This window comes from Cnephaeus nilssonii, assembly GCF_951640355.1.
Source record: "Cnephaeus nilssonii genome assembly, chromosome: 3".
Taxonomy (NCBI): Eukaryota; Metazoa; Chordata; class Mammalia; order Chiroptera; family Vespertilionidae; genus Cnephaeus; species Cnephaeus nilssonii.
In genome coordinates, this window is record NC_137074.1 from 65,941,021 (window position 1) to 65,963,375 (window position 22,355).

General features: G+C 38.5%; 1 protein-coding gene across 1 annotated transcript in view; it reads left to right on the forward strand.

Moving 5' to 3' along the window:
* Positions 1–217: 217 nt before the first annotated feature.
* Positions 218–22,355, forward strand: part of BTLA (B and T lymphocyte associated) — a gene marked incomplete at its 3' end in the record, with an annotated part of 30,371 nt that continues 8,233 nt past the window's right edge. Inside the window, exons 1-2 of the mRNA XM_079763227.1 lie at positions 218–339; positions 16,249–16,572. Of these exons, the coding sequence (XP_079619353.1) occupies positions 252–339; positions 16,249–16,572 (412 nt within the window). The 5' untranslated portion in view covers positions 218–251. The remainder of the gene's footprint in view (positions 340–16,248; positions 16,573–22,355) is intronic.

Sequence of the window (22,355 nt, forward strand, 5' to 3'; positions counted from 1 at the left end):
CTTTGCAGATCAGAGCATTTGAAAGTGAACACCCAATGTGACAAGAAGCAAAAACCACAGGATACCACGTACTCTTTCTGTTCATTTTGCTTCTCAAACTACTCACGCTCTTCCTAGTGTCTGTACCTACATCCTCTCTCTGTATGTCACAGATGTCGCTGGGGTAGTGAACCTGATCCAACCCTGAAGAGCTCAGGGGAGGAAGGGAAGCCTTCTACTTGAGAAGATTTTGCTCCCGATGGGCACAGGAAATGAAGATACTGCCTGCCATGCTTGGAATTGGGAGATTGTTTTGGGTCCTCTTCTTAATCGCACCTCTGGGCATCTGGAGTATCGACGGTAAAACACCTACTTAGATTATTATTTTTTTTTTTCCTCAGGGGCGTGTTGGAGGTAATGTTTTTCCTTGCTGATCTTACTAGGATGTGGCGTTTATGTGGAAGGCAATGGTAGATAAAACGAAGTAGTTAGATTTGCTCACTGAAGACATTCTAGGACCGTGGTCGGCAAACTGTGGCTCGCAAGCCACATGCGGCTCTTTGGCCCCTTGAGTGTGGCTCTTCCACAAAATACCACGGCCTGGGCGAGTCTATTTTGAAGAAGTGGCGTTAGAAGAAGTTAAAGTTTAAAAAATTTGGCTCTCAAAAGAAATTTCAATCGTTGTACTGTTGATATTTGGCTCTGTTGACTAATGAGTTTGCCGACCACTGTCTAGGACATTAACCACATTAGAACATGGTATTCAAGTCACTTTGGCGGATTTTCTTAAAAACATGTTCTAATAGTAAGAAAAGGAATTGGGTAGATGTTATGAATAGTTAGGGACAAATTTAGCACTACTACTAGCAAAACGGCTCTGAATGTCATACTGATGGTGAATGGCTTGTTCTTTCCAAACCGAAGCTTGGCAGAGTGAGTGTTGTATTACTCGGTTGGGTAGGAAAGGTATCGGATACCTCACTCCATGGCTACTCTGGAATAATGTTGCTAAATAAAATCATACTACTTGCTTCCATGGAGTGTGTGCCTGGAGAATACTGATTGAGAAAATGCTGAGAAAGATAGGGTTGGAGCATTCTGTCATTGCGTCTAAGAAAATGGTTCTTACTCGGGTGTCATTTGACATAGAAAACAGCGTGGGTTCTGCATAAATGATGTTCGGCCACTTTTGCAAAGATTTTATGTGAGTTCACTTGCTCCCTAACTTTGACACATTATATAGGGGGAAGGGCTATAAATAGCTAGTAGCGGTTTTAGATTTTTCTCAGGTCTGGTTTCAAATATCCTACTTTATAATACCCACAAGCACATATACTCTTTCCAGTTTTAAAACCTATAAAATGGCATGTACAACTCTGGAACGGGGTGATTTGGAATTTGTCTCCAGGAGCAAAATAAAATTTCCCTTTAGTCATCTAAGTATTTTCATGATTGTATATTTTTATGCGTGTATATTTGGTATTATGTTGACAAGGGGGTTTAGTTGGATGACTGGATTTTTCACTTTCCATAAGATGCCTTCAATCACATAGCTACAACTGGAGCCAACTATCATAAATATTATTAAAAATAATTTATACCAATTTGAAGACTATATAGACAATTCCCTGTAAAATGAAATAAAAGAATTTTTAGTGCTGTATCAGACTGGGATTGGGCTACAAGTTCTATTCCCCCTCCCAACATGCTTACAAAAAAGAACTTGAGTGTTAGAATAGGGTTAATTTACTGGCTTTGCCACTTACTGTGTGCCTTTGGTTAAGTTTCTTATCTTCTCTTATCCTTAGTCTCCTCCTTTGTAAAATAGAGATAATAATTGTACCTAAATTATGGGCCTTTGGGAACAGTACCTATGCAGTAATATGGATAAAGTAACTGGCACAACAAGTGCACACAATAGAAGCTTGCTAAATATTAATGGCATTTTTGCTAATATTCTTTTCACAAGCAACCCCCACAGAATTCAGTTAAATGGGCAGCAAGTTTTAACATTATTATTTAAAATAGTTGAGTTTTTAAAGCTAAAATAGAATGAATATATTTGGCCCACATCGTGAACCAAATTCTTTGGAAAATGAAAGGGAAAGCCTTGGATAAAGTCCTGGCCAGGTATCTTACACAACAGTTGATGGATTACAGCATTTCTTGCATTAAATTAGGACACAGGTTGAGATAAGGGAATGTTTGGCGAGATTTGTTCTCCCAGACAGAGCTTATGGCTATTTCTTAAAAATCACACAACCTCTATATCTTGGAGATTTCCTGTGATTTAGTTAATCACGGAATTCTTTACTACTGGCACAGTTTCAAAGTGTTTAAAAATAACTTAAAAATATATTTTTCATCCTCCACTTCAATGCAATGTGAGATGGGTGTGCCTCTTCCCAGGAATCAGGCTGCACTGAGAATACGGTTGTGAAAAATGTAACATTCACTATAAAATTCCTTCCCTATCATGAAATCATGCTTGCTTAAGTGTTTCTCAAAAATGCATCAGGGAGGCACTCTGCCCCTGGGTACCTGGCGTAGAATTTCTATTCCAATGAAAAGTATATGGGCAGACACGCTGGCAGGGACTAGGCTGCAGTCAGTCACCTGCCTCATTGCCCGTGAGCAGCTCCAGCTATGAGGCCCTGGGCCACTTGTTCAGTTGAGGGTCTACCTAGGATTCCCCCCTTCAAGCAGGCAGAAGCACCGCAGTTAATGCCTGGCTACACCCCTTGGCACTATATAAGATCCTGAATGAAGGCTGTAGGAAATCTTTGCTTGATCACGGCTTATTGTGAGAGAAAAAAAAAATCCTAATCTGGTCTAGCAGCAGAGAACACTCATAGTTTGGCTCCTTTGAGAACACAGTGGTTATGGCCAAGTCTCCTTTGGGTCTCGCCCGTGTCCTCTTTAGCCTGTGCTGTGATACTTCGGTATGAACCATGGATCCACACTCCACCTCCCACCCACAAAGATGGTGTTGCTTCACTGTGAACTGGCCATAATGTTAGGTCAGAGCAGAAACATTAGGGCAGAAAGTGCTCTGCGTGTGTTTCTCATTCCTTGAAGTTTCGGGGTCGTCATCAGGCTTATTTCTAAGACTGTATCTATTTGTTCCTATTGCCATGGGCACAGGAGGTGGAGCTCTGCCTTCTGCCAAATGCCTGTGTATTGTTATTATATGAATGCCTGCCACTAAATATGACTACCTTGGACGTAAACGTCTAGGAATACTTTCTGCAGCTGCAGGATTTCCTGAATTAAGGTGTGAAGAGGTTAACCCCTCTGCTGATTACCGCCTTGAAGATACTTTCCAAACACTGAAAAGCGCTTTAATTAACTGTTGCTTCCTCTCTCCCACTATCAAAATTTCCTCTATTGTAAGGTTGAAGTCAAGTGCTGTTTGTCTTGCTTCACTGGGACTCTCCTACTTACTTTCTATTATTTGTGAATGTCACCTTTGCTGAGAGTTCAGAGTTGTTGAAAGAAAATGTTCACAGGTATCTGTAATCAGGTCTAAAACTGAAATCAACTTTTTGCTTTGTTCTTTGGAAAGGCAGTGGTGGGACTCTAGAGCTAGGACTGGATTACTATCCCATCTCTGCCATTCACTGGTTCTGTGACTATAATCTCCCTGGTTCTCTTTCCTCATCTAAACAATGGGGACAATAATGATATTAACCTATTTGGGTTGACAAAGTCATCAAAGTCAAGTAACTGTTGATATCATTACCTGCTATCATCCCCAGTCACCAAGAAATGATAATAGAATTTGGGAGTCATGAGATTTGCGTTATATTCTGTCATCACATTGTATCATAAGCAATTTGCTTCACTTTTCTAATATTCTCCATTCTCTTACCTTAAAATAAGCTCAGTATTATCCACCTTTATGGTATCCTCTCATGGATTCTTACTTCTGTGTTTATCCCATAGAAGAAATTCCTTACATGCATATTTCTGTGTGTACACAAGCAGGGGTATCATTTTAGTTTGCTCAGAATGCAAATATGTACATTTTGAGGTTCACTTTGAATCAGGGCAGAGAGTGTTAGAGGTGCCATCTTGGCCAGTAGTAGGGAAACACCAGGTTTAGCTGGTAGAGCTCTATAACTCCTCTCCTCCTTCCTGATAGCCACATTTATCTTATGAGTACAACCTGGAATTTGAATATATCACAAACCATTGTCCAGAAGTGGCTATAAGGAAGGTTGGGGCATTTAGGTTCTAGCTGGATGGTCATGGCTCCATTTCACTTACTTCTCTGATATTAGAAGAGAATAATTAATATTTTTTTGGGGGGGGAGAGGACAATTGGCAGTTTCTGCCCACATAGATATTGTTAAGTATCTTCTAGGGCTTTGAAAATGCCAGTGAATCTCAGTGTAGCAGAATGTATTAGGAAGCCCAGGAAGTATCTGGGAAAGAAGTGAAAATGAACTTTCCCTGTGTCTTTCTGATAACACATAAACCTAAACTTATTCTGAGCACCACACTTAACCATTCTATCACTGAAGGCAATATTTAAAAATACCGGTACCCATGTTGGTTTCTTTTTTTTACTAAATTTTTGGGGTGATATTGAATAAGATCATATAGGTTTTATGTATACATCTCTATAATACATGATCTGTATATTACATTGTGTGCCCACCACCCAAAGTCAAATCACCTTCTGTGGCCCTCTTTACCTTTACTAGCCCCAATCCCCTTCCCTCTGGTAACCACCATACTGTTGCCTGTGTCAAATAGTTTCAATTTTATATCCCACATATAAGTGAAATTATATGGTTCTTAGATTTTTCTGACTCACTTGTTTTGTTTAGTATAATAATCTCAACTTTGTCTTTTTTATGGCTGAGTAATATTCCATACTACTTTATCCAATCCTCTATTGAAAAACACTTTGGTTGTCTCCATGTCTTGGCCACTGTGAATAATGCTGCAATGAACATAAGGGTGCATATATTTTTGCAAATAAAAGTTTTGAAGTTTTTTGGGGGGTAGATACCTAGGAGTGGGATTGCTGGGTTATATGGTAACTCTATTCTTAACTTTTTAAAGAACTGCCATACTGTTTTTCATAGTGGCTGTACCAATCTACATTCCCAGCAAATGAGGTTTCCTTTTACTACAAAATTCTCCAACACTTGTTATTACGTGCCTTGATGATAATAGCCATTCTAACAGATGTGAGGTGGTATCTCATTGTAGGTTTGATTTACATTTCCCTAATAACTAGTGAGGTTGAACATTTTTTTTCATATATCAGTTGGTCATTTGTATGTCTTCTTTGGGGAGGTGTCTGTTCAGGTTCTTTGCCCATTTTTAAATTGGATTGTTTGTTTGGTGCTGAGTTGTATGTGCTTTTTTAAAAAATATATTTTTATAGATTTCAGAGAGGAAGGGAGAGGGAGAGAGATAGAAACATCAATGATGAGAGAGAATCCTCAACTGGCTGCCTCCTGCACGCCCCACACTGGAGGTCGAGCCCACAACCTGGGCATGTGCCCTTGACCAGAATCGAACTGTGACCTCCTGGTTCATCGGCCGATGCTCAACCACTGAGCCACGCCGGCCGCGCTGTATGTGTTTTTTATATATTTTGAATATTAACCCCTTGTCACAATTATCATTTGTAAATATTATCTCCCATTCAGTTGGATGTCTTTTTGTTTTGTTTTTTTTTTGTTGTGCAGAAGCCTTTTAGTTTGATATATTCCCAACCATTTATTTATTTTTCTTTACTTCCCTAGCTTTTGGGGTCAAATTCATAAAATGTTCTTCATGACCAAGGTTCATAAGTTTAGTACCTAATGTTATCTTTTATGTAATTTATTATTTCTTATAAAATGCTGAAGACTTTCTTTGATGCTGCTATCTCCAGCTTCTAAGATATTCTCTTAGCTTTTTCTGCCCTACTTTTCTTCCTGAAGTCACTATGACCAAGGTGAAGGGCCTATCACTTCTGAAAGACAGGCCCACCTGTGTCAGGCAATTAGTGCCTTTCCCAGGCCAGAGCTAGTCTCTAAATTGACAACATAAAACATTGTTTTTTAGGTCTCATGGTATTGGCTAAAAAATTTTGCTATGCCAGAGAGATAATTACACATTGGCCAACAAACTTTCCACCAGATACTCAAACTTGTCACATAGGGTGGGCATGACTCTGAATCCTCTGTCCTGGGGAGGCAAACACAGTGCCAGTGGGTAGAATCACAAGGGAACGTTTGTTACCTGGTAGGGAAATACTTGGAAAAGTACTCAAAGACAAATATTTTTTTACTTGACCAAGGCCGGCCTTGCTGGTTAGTGTATTTCTGTAGGATTTCATCTCTCAGATAAAAGAACATTTTTCTCTGGGATATACTGCCTTTTCTGTATTATATTTGTTTGCCTGGTGAGTAAACCCATTTTTATACATCACTGCTGATTCCTATGAAAGCAGTTGGGAACAACTATTCAGAGCAGAGGCACTTGAAGCAGATCTGGGTTTCCATCTTCTCTCTGCTACCTACATGCCTTGTGACCTTGAACAATAACTCAACCTCTCCACATTAATTTTATTCAAAATATGTAATATCTGGCATTTATTGTTTATTAAGAGCAAGCAGAGTCCTAAGGACCCTTCCTATATGTTCTCATTGACTTTCACAACTATCCCCCTGCAAGAAAAAAGCTTGTACTTTAGAGTTAGTTGGCCCTGGGTTCAAGTTCTGGTCCTGGCTCTGCCTCCTACCAAGTAGTTATCTTGACCTGTTAGTTTCTCTAACACTTCGTTTCTAAAACTTAAAATAAAGGTAAAAATAGTAACTACCTCATAAAATTGTTGTGAGGATCAAATGAAACAACACACACACACACACACACACACACACACACACACACACACAGTACCTAATAGTGCATAAGACATAATAAGAACTCAAAAAAGATTAGTCATATCCCTGTTTCTTCTGTTTGGAGGATCTAGGATGAATCTACAGCACTCAGATAATGTGAGATGCAATGTGCTTGTGGGCTAGTGGCAATGAATGCAAAGCAGTGATTCTGGAGGTGAGCTCCCAAAGTGACAAACCATCCATGTGCTATCTGACCTAATGATCACTAAAGCTCTCTGCTTGTCCTATTCTTTAATATCTCAAAAGAGACATGGCACAGGTACTTTGTAACTTTGCTAACTTTTTTTAAAAATTGATTTCAGAGAGGAAAGGTGAGGGAGAGATAGAAACATCAATGATAAGAATCATTGATCGGCTGTCTCCTGCATGCCCCAGATTGGGAATTGAGCCCGTAACCCAGGCATCTGCCCTTGACTGGAATCAAACCTGGGACCCTGATTTATGGAGTGGGTTTGTTTACCACAGAGTTAAAGTAATAAGTTTAATCAACATTACACAATACAACATAATATTAGTGGTTCTGTATGAGGTGGAACTCCTCAGCCTCATCTCATGTCACCAATTTCTGATTTTGTGAGTCAATGGCAGCTAGTTTATGAGGGGAAGAATGCCCAATGGGCTTTCTGATGTTGTCCATGTAATTCCCTGAGACTGTCCAGGTGGATGCTCTCCCAGGATCTTTGATGGATGATTACATGGCTGCTATTGCTGTACATGGATCGGCCTTGGCTACGCTCAAGCCACTGCCTCGAGGGATCACTAAATTCACACCAATCTATAAGGGAAGCAGCACTGGTTTCTCTTCCCTGGTGGTCATCATAGCTCCTCTCCTATCCAAATTCCAATCCTCTAAAGGTAAGCAGATCAGCCCACCTGCATCCTCTGAAGACCTATTTTCCTCCTGAGGCTGAAGAATTATCTTTCCATAGCCTTCCTACCATGTGTCTGAAGTTGGTTGGTTGGTAATCTATCATAGTATCTTCTGAAAGAAGCTAAATCCTAGTTTATGTCACAGAAAATTAGCATATTATACCCTTCATAATCATTTCAGTTTTTCAAAAATTGTGTGTTTACATTTTTTATGTTCAACTCTAATGTTGTCTTAGTTCCAGTCAGACATTCTGCATTTATTACAGGTGCTCCTTTCTTTCAGTGAATATAATCACTTTGAACTTTCCATAAATATGTAAGAATTTTTCAATGGAAAGATTTTTTTCCAATGGAAAGCTTGGTTGGAATTTTCCTCACAATAATAATCAAGGCATATGGACTTTAAAAATAAGAAAAATTTTTTATTTCAGATAAGATTTTAATTACAAACTTTTTAAAAAAAGAGCTAAGTTTCACAAATTATCTATCCTTTTTGCCTCCTAATGGCATTTATACCTGCAGCTACACTTGCTCAGCTGAGAGGTACTGGACCAGGCAGTTGTTTGAGGCTGGCATGCCTTCCTGATTGATTGATGTGGGTATCTGGATGACCACAGAGTGGTCACTTATTAAATATTTTGAACATCAACCTGAGTCAACATAAATCAGGCCTTTCCACACTGCATACTCATGAGGTCTAGTTTTTCTTTAGTGGTTAAAGCTTAACCACTGCAGGGCACGTTGAGGTGCATACATCCTCCACCTCAATGCCTTTGACTGGCCTCTCTAAGGGAGTTTAGCTGTGTCTGCTCTGTGTCCTTAGTACACACAGAGCATTAGTCAGAGTTGTGGTCAGATTTTTTTCTCCATGAAGCTGTCTCTGTTAAGTCTCAGGGTATATCATGCCGTCTCACTTTTGTACCTTTTCTAAGGCCATCTCCTGGGTAGAGGCAGGTACCATCCCACCAAAAAGGTTGTAGAGCAGATAGGAAGACAGATGCATAAACACATATACAATATAATAAAGAGCTAATATGCTAATTAGACCAGACAGCAGAACGACCTTCCAGAATGACCAGTGGGTGGGAGGCGGGGCCGCAAGGCAGCAGGGGCTGCTGGGAGGGCCGAACCCCTTGCATGAATTTCGTGCACTGGGCCTCTAGTTTAATTATAATAGAATGCTGTATATCACACAAAATAACATGGGACATTCACCAGGGAGAATATCAAGTAAACTTGGGTTGCTGGAATATGGGGGTGGGTTGAGTTTACATAAGGAGGCAGGGGGTAAATTTTATTTGTTGACATCTGAACATGTCCCTGCAAGTATTAAAGAGTCTCTGGAGGGTTTTAGGCAAAAAGTCATATGATTGGATTTTCATTTTAAGAATACAAACTATCAGTAATGTGGAGAATGGATTGAAGTAGGGGGAGGGGAGCAAGGCCAAGTTTGGAATGTAGAAGATTAGTTGGTAAGCTGTGACAATAACCCACATGGAGCATAATAAGACACAAATTAAAGTAGTGGCATGAAAACAAATTTTCCATGCTGAATCAAGTTACTTGGGGACTGATAGAATGGAACAGTAAAGGTAAAAGATATCAAGATGACTCCCATGCTGCTACGTAGATGATGGTATTATGCTATGATAATGGGAGGAAGACCAGATTTGCCCCAGGATGGAGTATGGGGCAGGAGGGAGTTCAATCTCCTCCTTGAAGCCTTTCTTGATTGATCCAGCCACAAGGGCTCTCTCCCTCTTTGAGATTTGAAAGCTCTGAGAGACTGTATAATCAAGATAGTCAAAGAAAAATCTAATGGGAAAATTAAGGAGCAATGTAAGCTTCTTTCTGCATCCCCTTTGCACTAGAAGCAGTCACATTACTAAATAAACTGTCACATGAACAATGGGATATTCACCCTCCTGGTGTGGCAGTCAGGGGTACATTGTCTGTACAGAATTTAAAAACAAATAAAAGTTGGTCTATTTTTAATTATCACCACGTCCCAGCAATTCTAAATAGCATCAGGGTAGAATATTCCTCCCCTTAAAAATAATTTTGGTTTAAAGTTCTAAATAATTACTATGGTTACTGCTGAGTTTTAATAATATGTATGAAAGCTTCAAATTAGCATATTTTTAGTACTTCCTCTTTGATAACCATTACATTCTATGCAGACAATAATGTGGTGAAGGCCTGAGGTGGGGCAGGAACTAGGTAGAGGGTGGTAGTGGAGGAAAAATGGGGTCATCTGTAATACTCTCAACAATAAAGATAATTTTTTAATAATTAAAAAAAGAAAATTAACTCAGAGAACTTCCCAGTTATAAAGTTGGCCCTGGACATATACAAATTCAGCTACATTTCAAGAGTAAATTCATAATGCTCCAGGCACAGTGTGTATGTCCAGTCCCTGTGGTTCTTCACATTCCTGCATTTAAACAGTAGATTTTAAAAACAAATAATACCACAGTGATTATAGAGACAAAGAGGCAGAATGTGAAAGATTTTATTTCTTTCATTCTATGCAACCATTTTGAACATTTATTTGTTTAAAATTTGAAACAGTAAAACTGTACAGACTATGAAGTATAATTTCATGTATGAACTAAAGTGCATTCATACATGAAATGTTTGTTTGATTAATATCTTTACAATTGAAATATATTCTTCTCTTTAAAGTGTTAAATATTTTTAAATTAAAAAATGAATCAAGAAAAAAACTTTATATTTAGTAATTACCTACATTTTATCTTTTTTAGCATTTCAGTTTTTAATATATTTCACTTATTAGTTACTAGAAAATTATTTATATAAACTAATATATCAGGCTATAACTAAAGAATTAAAGTTCATACTAGGTAGATATAAAATTATTAAGTACATTTTTACTTTCTTGAATTCTAACATTACTTTTCAAATATCTTTTAATTTGCATGGTTATATATACAAAGTTCAGTAAAAATTATTCACTGGCTATGTGTCTTTTCTTTTCATTTTATTTGTTTCATTTCACAATTATTTCTGAGAATATGTTTCCATATAGAAAAGGGGATTGTTAAAAATGTTCTCTGAGCATCAAATATGCCAGGTACAGCTTAGTCCTGGGCTATACACATTGTGATAATACAACAGTGGTTTCCATGAGAATTTTTAAAAATTAAACCTTTATTGTTGAAAATATTACATATGCCCTCCTTTCCCCCTATTTACCCCTTCTAGCCTCCATAAGAATTTTTAAAATGAGAAGCTTCCTAAACCTATAAAGACTTAGAAAAGGTTGGTTGAGGTTTCATCCTTTTACTGCATGTATTTAAATTATTTTTAGCATTGAGAACTTCATACCATTAAATGTGAATGTTTGAGAAAAACAACAGGTGCAATAATAGCAGGAACAACCATAACTAACATTGGCCTATAAATCCCAGCCAAAAGCAAATGTGATCTTCATCTCTCTTCAGAAAATGTTTTGTTTTGACAAGACAAACTCATTGGGGACAGGTTTGGATGTCCTGAGTGTCATAAGAGGGATATGCACAATTCAAGACAAGCAGCAAAGAAATGTCAATATACTTGTTAGCTGGAAAATTAAAATGGTGCCATTGAGCTCATTGCATCATTCCTGCACTACAAACATTAGTTTTTGTTTTGGAGACATGGGGAATATAATACCTTCTTTGTACAAAGAAGAGTATTCTTGATGACTTTTAGAGCGTATGGCAAGCCTGCATTTATCTATTCATTCCTCCATTCAAGAAAAATTCTCATGCTAGACAATGTGCAGTCAATGATCCCCACTCTGCTGATAAGAATATGCAGGAACTGCAGGAGTGTTCCCATAATCCCATTGCAAGTCAGCGATGTGGTCAGCTTGCTCTCTTCTCCACTCTGTACACTCCTCCCAAGCATATAGTCAGAGAACGCTGGAACTACAAGGGATGATCAACTGTACTTACTAGCATTGGGTGACAGCTCGATGGCTAAATGTAATATAACAGAAAGTGAGTCTTACAAGCAATTTTGTAGTGTCAGTCACACACTGAGGGAGGTGAAGTTGTGCATGTATTTTTGTGTGGGAGAAGGTGGTAAGTGATAATTTTCTTCTTTTTGCCATCCAATCCTTTTATTTTTATTTTAAAGAAATGGAATGCCAGGGAGACTGGGTGGCTCTCTCAATATCACACAATGTTTTAGCATTTGAACAACCATGTTCAAATGAATATTCTAATTTTTAGCTATCTCCATGACCTTTGTAAGTATCTCAAAAGAATCAAGCTCTGTATTTTCTCATGGTTGATAAGCAAAATGTAAACTTCTCCCACCTAATGCTATTCCATTTATTCTGAAGCAGCTAGAGGTCTCCATGTCACTGTTTCAGAAAACCATGACCCAAGTGCATATCAGTTCATCAATCTGCCATGAGATCCCTGCCTTCTCTGCCTTTGCCCCTTCCATGACCTCCCATGCCCACTCACTGCTCTAATAGCAAAGAGCTCCTCGTTCACCTCATAAGGTTCAGCTCAAACACAACCTTTCCATAAGCCTTGTTCCAATAGCCCCAGCAGAAGTGAATCTGCTGCACACCCACGCAAAGTTTGCACCTCTTTACCAGTGTTGTTTTGTTCTCCCATTGGTCAAGTGTTTTTATTTTCCACTGGAAGGCAAGCCCCATGCTGGCAGATACCATGTCTTATTTATTTCTAAGAGATCCCTCTGAGCCCTCCTTTCAGCCCAGGTGAGCTTGAAGAAAAAAGAGTGGTAGATCGTAAAATTATTTCAGAAAAGATACCCTGTTGTTAATTAATCTTGTCTCACAAATGGAATGGTAAGTTCCTTGAGGGAAGAAAGTCTTTGTCACTCTGGCTGGGTGGCTCAGTTGGTTGGGGTGTCATCCCCTACACCAATAGCTTTTGGTTTCTATTCCTGGTCAGGGCACATACCTAGGTTTCAGGTTTAATCCCAGGTCCAGGCACATACGGGAAGCAGCCAATGGATGTTTCTCTCTCTCTCTCTCTCTCTCTCTCTCTCTCTCTCTCTCTCTCTATCTCTCCCCTGTCCCTTCTCTCTAAAATCAATAATAATAATTTTAAAAATCCCTGATGAGGATTAAAAAAAGAAATTTTTTGAAAACAGAAGGCCTCTGTCTATAATGATCATGTCATTTTTCATAATGCTGGCACAGAGTTACAGGCTCCATAAACTATGATTGACTTATCCAAGTAAATGAAAAGGGAACTTAGGAGTCTGAGAGAACTACTAACGTTAGGGGGAGCATTGGACTTCTGGAAACAAAGGTTTCACTTGGTCTTTCTGCCTCTGCCTCCTTGCTTTTTTGTCATAAGTCTAACCACATCCAGGTCAGTACTTCCTTTTGGTAAATTATCTTACCCTTTCTCTTCAATTTTTTGAAAACTTCATTCTCATAACTTCACTTTTAGTTTGCTTTCATTTTTATTCTGAATTTTTGGAAGCAACTGAATTGGGAAACCTTATTGTGCACTTATTTGAGATCTCAGAGCAGTTATAAATGCAGGGTGTCCCCCAAAAATGTATACACACTTTGAATGATTATAAAGTCAGTGTTTATTAACATACAGTTCATTTTCAAAATTAAGTGAGTTATCAGCTGTTAAAGTGTGTATACATATTTTTGGGACACCCTAATTATAAATATTCAGAGGTTCTAAAAGTTATTTACAGGTATCTTGTCTCAATCTGATTCCTGAAAACTCAATCAGGTAATACTTATTCTGAGCAAGGATTGATTATATGTGAGCAGAAATTATGGTGTATAAATATTTCTCTCTTTTCTGTGTCCAGCACGGCTAGAGAGCAGACAAGAGTCCTGAGTAGGGGCGATGGGGGATTGAGAAAATGAAAAAGACAGACACAAAGATAGTAGGGAAAGCTGGGACTGGGTGGGACAGCTGTCCTCTGATGGAGAGACAGGGATCCAGAGCCGATACAGTGAATTTATTTTATACAATAAGATACCAGGAAGTTTTACTAAAGTTTAAGCTAAAGAAAAGATGTGCATTCTTTTTTTTATTTTTTTTTTAATATATTTTATTGATTTTTTTACAGAGAGGAAAAGAGAGGGATAGAGAGTTAGAAACATCGATGAGAGAGAAACATCGATCAGCTGCCTCTTGCACACCCCCCACTGGGGATGTGCCCGCAACCAACGTACATGCCCTTGACCGGAATCGAACCCGGGACCCTTGAGTCTGCAGGCCGACGCTCTATCCACTGAGCCAAACCGGTTCCAGCAAGATGTGCATTCTTGTGGCTTCTTTGTAATCGTCACTTCTGGGTGGGCCCGGATAATTGTGTTTGATCCTGGTGCCTGGCTGGATTTAGATAATGAAATCCACCCCATGGTGCCTGAGCTAAAGGTCAGACTGACAACACACCTGCCTCTGGCAAGGTATGTTTCCAGGGCATGGCTCTGCCAGGTGCCACTGGTTTCAGAAGACAATCAGCTCAGGGGCCTTTCCCAGGTGTTCTCTACAATGGTGACAGGTTTATCAGGTGTTAGGAAATAGCTGAAAAAGAGCATATTTTTATACCATGCTGCCAAGGGTATAGAAAAAAAGTGAAAAATTATGCTAGGTAGAGCAGTATGGGGAATGTGGGGCCATAATACCATACATCAGTGATTTTCAACATTTTTAATCTCATGGTACACATAAACTACTAAAATTCTGTGGCACATCTAAAATATTTTTTTTTTGCTGATTTGACAAAAAATAGGTATACTGTAATTTTGGTTCATTCACAGCAGATGGCTAATGTTGTGTTGGCTGTCATCATTTTTTTGGACAACCTAAGGGAAAAGAAGTCAATGCTTCTGACTAAATAGGTATTGCATGTTTTAAAAATTCTTGTGGCACACCAGTGTACCTACCACAGCACACCAGTTGAAAATTTCTGATGTGTATTGTTTTTGTTGTAAGAAGTAAATGAGTTAAAATACTTATGTGTTTTAAACAGCCCCTGGAATATAATAAGTAATTGACCAAAAAATGCTGTTATTATTTGCTTCCTATTAAAGAAGGTATATAATAACTAGAAGCCTGGTGCACGAAATTCGTGCACGGAGAGGGGTTGTCCCTCAGCCCAGCCTGTACCCTCTCCAATCTGGGACCCCCACCGGGATCGGGCCTAAATGGGCAGTCGGACATCTCTCTCACAATCCAGGACTGCTGGCTTTCAACTGCTTGCCTGCCTGCCTTCCTGATTGTCCCTAATCGTTTCTGCCTGCCAGCCTGATCACCCCCTAACCACTCTGCTGCCAGCCTGTTTGCCCCCAACTTCCCTCCTCTGCCGGCCTGGTCACCCCTAACTGCCCTCCCCTGCAGGGTTGATCGCCTCCAACTGCCCTCCCTTACAGGCCTGATCCTTCTCAACTGCCCTCCCTTGCAGGCCGGATGCCTCCCAACTGCCCTCTCCTGCTGGCCATCTTGTGGTGGCCATCTTGTGTCCACATGGGGGCAGGATTTTGACCACATGGGGGCAGCTATATTGTGCGTTGCAGTGATGATCAATCTGCACATTACTCTTTTATTAGATAGGATAGAGGCCTGGTACAGGGGTGGGGGCCAGCTGGTTTGCCCTGAAGGGTGTCCGGGATCAGGTGGGGGTTCCCTTGGGGTGTGGGGCAGCCTGAGCGAGGGGCCTGTGGTGGTTTGCAGGCTGGCCATGCCCCCTGGCAACGCAAGTGGAGGCCCTGGTATCTGGAATTTATTTTCCTTCTACAATTGAAACTTTGTAGCCTGGAGCGGAGCCAAGCCTGGGGTTCCCTCCGCGGCTGGCAGCCATTTGTGTTGGGGTTATAATTGAAACTTTGTTGCCTTAAGCGGGTGGGCACAGCCAGGGTGTGTGGAAAGCTTTGCTTCCCCTGTTGCCAGTGGCAACCCTGGCCTGCTCTCTCAAGCTCCATTCTGCCGCCATTTGTTTGAATTTGTTTACCTTCTATAATTGAAACTTTGTAGCTTGAGTGGAGACTTAGGCCTGCAATGGCTGGCGGAAAGCTTGTTTCCCTCTGTTGCCTGGGAAACCTTGCTCTCTGTGGCTGTAGCCATCTTGGATGGGTTAATTTGCATACTTTCTCTGATTGGATGGTGGGTGTGGCTTGTGGGTGTGTCAGGGGTATGGTCAATTTGCATATTTGTCTATTATTAGGTAGGATAAAAATAAGTAACAATAAAAGAAAATATACTTTTATAATAAAAATATTTTGGAAATTTAGGAAATTATTGAATAATTGAGGAAATAATTTATTTGGTTTTTTTATTTTCAACAAACATTTATTACGTGCTTACCATGTGCCAGGCACTCTGCTAGTGAGGGTTAATTACTGGAAAATGTTATCTCAAAAAATTATAGCATGGTGCTTGAGAAATCTTTGGCAGAAACTGTTGAAGTGGCAAAGGTCTGGTTCTTCCAGGACAGATTTGATTTTAATTTTGTTTTCATCTTTCAGGAGAAAAACCATGTACAGCACAACTTCGTGTTAAGAGTAAGTCAATGCAGAACGTCTTTGCAGGGAATCCATTTCAACTGGAATGTCCTGTGGTATACTGCGCTAACAGACCTAACGTGACCTGGTGCAAGTTGAAAGAAAAACAGTGTTTGCCTCTGGAGGCTAGCCATCGGGAACACATGAAGTGGGAAAAGAGAAATAATATTTTCATTTTTATTCTACATTTTGATCAAGCATTGGCTAGTGACAATGGATCATACCGCTGTTCTTTGAATGTTTCATCTGGACTCATTGAAAGTCACTCAATAGCTCTTAATGTGATAGGTGAGTTCTAGACAATGAGACTATCTAATATTTTTCTCATTATGTTTCTAGGAAAAGAAGAACCCAGATTCTTAAGTAACTATTTTAGACACTGAACTTATGTAAAACACTAGAATGGTGCTACACATCATAGACTGTAACATGTATGCACACATGTGTGTGTAGGTATATGTGTGTTTTGGGGTGAGTGAATTAGAGAAGAGTAGAAAAATAAAATAAAATTTATTGTTTTGCCTTAAGGAAGAATAAAATTTATTTTGTAAGTCCAAAAGTAGATCTCTAAAACGTGGGGGAAGTTTCAAAGTGAATACCAATATTAGTAGACAGTTTTGTATTCCCTATCCTTGTTTACTTTTTCTTTTATTTTTTCTTCCGTATTTCTGTCCTTGGCTTTAACTGATAATAATTCCTTGAAGATATGTTTGTAGTAGTCAGAAAATTATACATTTATTAATAAATCCTTGAATTTATGTTAATAGTTCATGTTTGCACAGAGGGCAAACAGCACACAAATAACCTGACTCCCTGATAAGTTTTAAGAATAGTTATAGATTTAGCTGTCTCCACAGAGTCTCTCCAGAGGATCTCAATAGGCTCAAACTACAGAGGAGAGACAGGTTGACATTAAATTGGGCAAAACTAAACTGAATGAAACATGGAAAATAAAAAAGAGGATTGGGAGACAGTAAAAAAACATTTGGTTTATAAAACTCTCACAACTAATATCATATTTACTGGTGAAAGATAAAGCTTTTCCCCTAAGAAGAAGAATAAGACAAGGATGCAAGCTTCTATTCAACACTGAACTGGAATTTCTAGCCATAGCAACTAGGCAAGAAAAAAACAACACCATCCAAATTGCAAAGGAAGAAGTAAAAATATCTTTTCACAGATGACATGATATTATATAGAGAAAATCCTTTAAAACCCTCAAAAACCACTAGAACTAATAAATGAATTCAACAAAGTTATATTCTCAACAGAAAAATAGTAGTATTTTTATCCTCTAGCAATGAACTAGCAATCTGAAAAAAAATTAAGAAAAAATTCCACTTAGAATAGTAAAAAAGAATAAACTTACCCTAGAAGGTACAAGACTTATACACTGAATAAAACATACTGGTAGCTGAAAGAAATTAAAGAAGGTATAAATAAATACAAAGACATCCTGTGTTACGGATTGGAAGATTTAATATTTTTAAGATGGCAATAGTTCCCAGAGTGATTTACAGATTCAATGCAATCCCCACCAAAATCCCAACAAGCTTTTATTTGCAAAAATGGAAAAACTGATTGTAAAAGTTATACAGAATTCCAATGAGCCCAGAATAGCCAAAAAATCTTGAAAAAGAAGAACCGTGTTGGAGGACTCAACATGATCTTGGATTTGTCAATGATTTCTGAAATATGATATCAAAAGCATAAGCAACAAAAGAAAAAATACGTAACTTGTATTTCATCAAATTAAAAAATTTTTCTACATCAAAAGACACTCTCAAGTGAGTGAAAAGACAACATATAGAACGTGAGACTCTATTTGCAAATCACATATTTGATAAGGAACTTGTGCCCAGAATATATAAAGAATACTTACAACTTCACAAATAGAAAAGCAATCAATAAAAATAAAATAGGCAGCCCTAGCCAGTTTTGCTCAGTGGATATATTGGTCTTTGGATTGACAGTTCCCAGGTTTGATTCTGGTCAAGGACACATGCCTGGGTTGGGGGCTCGATCCCCAGTAGGGGGTGTGCCGGAGGCAGCCAATCAATGATTCTCTCACATCATTCTCTCCCTCTTCCTTCCACTGTGAAATCAATAAAAATATATTTATAAATAAATAAATAAATAAAATGGGCAAATCATTTGAATATATATTTCTTCAAGGAAGATATGTAAATGGCCAATAAACACATGGAAAAATTCTCAGTGTCAGTCATCAACAGAGAAATGCAAATCAATATTATGATGATACCATTTACAACTACTGGAATGACTAGATTTTTTTAAAGAAAAATAAATGCTGGCAAGGATGTGGACAAATCGATACCCTTATACATTGCCAGTGGGAATGTAAAATGGTGCAGCTGCTTTTGAAAACAGTCTAGCAGATCTTCACAATGTTAAACATAGTTGCCACAGACCCAACAATTCCATTGTTTCATAAATACCCAAGTCAAACAGAAATATATGTCCACACATAAACTTGTACATGAATGTTTATAGTAGCACTATTCACAACAGCCAAAAAAATCAAAACAACCCAAATGTCTATCAACTGATAAATGAATAAAGGAAATGTGGTAAATCATATAACAGAATATTATTCAGCCATAAAAAATAATAATGTACTAATACATTCTACAACACAGATGAACCTCAAAAACATTATGTTAGGTAACAGAAGCCAGATACAAAAGATCACATATTGTATGATTCTGTTTATATGAACTACCCAGAATAGGTAAATCCATAGACTAGAAAGTGATTAATGATGTGCCAGGGACTGGGAGAAAGGGAGAATAGGGAATGACAATTTAATGGGCATGAGGTTTCTTTTTGGGTGACGCAAATGTTCTAAAATTTGATAGTGATGATGATTGCAGTCAATAAACATTGTGAATATTTTAATAACACTGAATTGTATACTTTAAACGATTAAAATAGTAATTTCTGCATTACCACATAAAATATATTTGGATCAAAGAAGATCTCCCTTTATTATAAGAAATGAGATGGAGTTTCTTTTGTAGCCATAAATTGACCTTGAAGATTATTACAAAAGATAAAAATTTAAAAGATGTGGTATAATAGTAGCATGTCTGAAATCTACATGTAGTCTCATACAGTTACTTCAAAGGATGTCATTCACTTAACTGCTTACATTTTGTGTGTGTGTTTAATTAATTTATTTCTTTATACACACATTTTGGAGTCAATCTTTAAATTCCCTTAAAGTGGTCCAATGAAGGAATCCACTTAAATTCCAATTAAAATTTTTTTAATCACTTAAAAAATTTTTAAAGCAGGCCAATGAGGAAATGTACAATATTTTGGTGCTAGCTGCAACCCTGAGACTCTACTTTTGCAAATTTGGGGTCAAACTCAATGCTAGTTGCCTGTAACCATCTGTGCACTGGTCTCAAACATCTTTGGTTCTCTACAAATAGATGGCATGCATAGTGTCTGGCACATAGTGGATGGCTCAATAAAGATTACTTTGTAAATGAATTAAAAAATATAATCTATGGTAAGTGAAAAAAATGCCTTTAATAACCTGGAGAAGCCCATATTGAGGATGTATGGAATTAATGCTTTCTGGAGAGAATTGTACTATTAATTCACATAATACGATAAAATACTAAAATTTTAAAGAAGTAATTTTTTTTTAACTGGCAAAATAAATGCTAAAAATAAGCAAAACTTGCCCTAGCTGGTTTGGCTCAGTGACTAGAGCGTTGATCCTCGGACTGAAGGGTCCTGGGTTTGATTCTGGTCAAGGGCATGTACCTTGGTTGCAGCCTCGATCCCAGCTCCAGCAGGGCGCGTGCAGAAGGCAACCAATTGATGTGTCTCTCTCACATTGATGTTTCTTTCTCTGTCTCTTCCCTTCCACTCTCTCTCTCTCTCAAAAACAAAACAAAACAAAAAACAAACAAACAAACAAAAACTTGTCCTAGCCAGTGTACTCAGTGGTTAGAGCATCAGCCCAGAGTCATAGGTTCAATTCTGGTCAAAGGCACATACCTGGGTTGCAGCCAATTGATGTTTCTCTCTCTCTCTCTCTCTCTCTCTCTCCCTTCCACTCTCTTTAAAATGTCAATGGAAAAAAACAGCCTTGGGTGAGGATTAACAACAACAACAAAAAGAAAAACTTGCAAATATGTTACTTCCTGGATGATATTAATTATACTGTTAAATATAAAATAAGCACTACTAGATAATTTATATAATGTATATTAATGTAGTATATAAGAAAATTAAATATAGTGACATCAAGTCCACCTCCTTTGGAACAGAGCCTTCTTGTGCAATTTAGTCTTTCCTTGTGAGACCAATCCACTTCTGTATAAGAGAGAGGAATTTAGCCAAATGTCTCTCCCATATTTGGGTCTTTCCTTGACCACTCCAGATGGTTGTACAGATGGTAAAGTGCCTGTTCTAGGGAATCAAGTCAAAGCTAAAATTAGGGTTAATAATCTGTCTCTATAATAATCTGTCTCTCCTGTGGAGGAGGGAGCTTAACTTCAGAGGAAAAGGGAAGCAGCAGCCCCTCATATACCCTGTGCCCTGAGGGGATGTGATTATTATTATTAGGATCAGATTGGGACGAAGAATATGAAGGATGAAGTGGTCTAAGAGCTAAGTAGGAGACATTAAAGGCCTTTTACATTTCTCTTTGAGGACTTCTACTCTCCTAATTTCCTATTCTCCTTCCTTTCTTTTCATTTCCTTTATTTTTTAAAAAAACTATTTTTATTGATTTTTTAAAGCGATAAGAAGGGAGAGGTATAGAGAGATGGAAGCATTGACGAGAGAGAAACATTGTCAATTGGCTGCCTCCTATACGCCCTGTCCTGGAGGTGGAGTCCACAACCCGGGCATGTGCCCTGACCCAAATCCAACCAATGACCTCTTGGTTCCTGGGTCGATGCTAAACCACTGGGCCAGTCTCACTTGTTTTATTATCACTCTGTTAATAGTCCTGACCCCCATTGGGAATTCCCCAGGACTTTTCTTTGGCCTTCTATCTTTGTCTATCCACAACCTTCCACTCTCCCGTGTGTAGCCTCCTACAGCTTCTATGATCCTCTCAGATTTTCATTATCTTCCTCCTAAATGATTTCAGTTTATTGTATGACCTCCTCGTCTTCAGTGTTTTCCAATTTTTGTCCATTTCAGCCTAAAATCTTCCCGATACACTTAATTTTTTAAATAAACTTTGTTCATAATCCCAATCTTTTATTGTGCCTCCTGCAGAGACTCCCCAGCACTTATAACATTGGGCTTAAGGCTGTTCACCAGCATTCAAAGCCTTCCACAGTCCATCCCCACTTATCTTTCTGGGTTGTTTCTGGATTCCATCAAGAAACTCTCAACTCCAGCCTAACAGCCCTACTTGCCATTGCCATATCTTCACCACGGTCCTTCCAATGCCGCTGTCACCACTCGTGTGACCCCCAGGCATCTGCCTCCATCTATCAAATTCTCCTCTCTTGTCAAGACCAGCTTATTTCCCAAGTTCTTAATGAAAACTTTCATGTTCATCCTTGAGGGAGTGGTTTATTTTTTCTAGCCACTTTTATGCTATTGAAGCTCTGTGCCTCTCAATTATCACACATCCCCTGGTACTAAAATAATGGGTGGCTATATCTTTTATCCCATCAAGGATTATACTGTCCTGGGAAACAGGAACTGTGTCATAATTCTTGGGGTCATCTCTGCTACCTGAAAAGTCAAATAAATTACTCAATAACTGGCTTTTAACTGAGTGGAATTTTCCTTTCATGAAGTTATAAAAGCAAACAACAGGAAAGGGTCAAGGAAACATTCCTTTTCTTTTATACCTGGAAGTATTCAGTGAACTAAGTACAAGATGAGGAGAAAACTATACTTTTAAATTATATTTAAGAATCACGCTTTTTGTAAATACATTTTGGATGTGTTATGAAAAAAGTATTTCCTTTTCTTCCTTTGAAATATCTTTCTTAGGGGATACTGGAAATTTTTCTATTTTTGTGTCTGATTCCTGTTTGCTTTTTAAAAATTTGCTTAAGTTATTG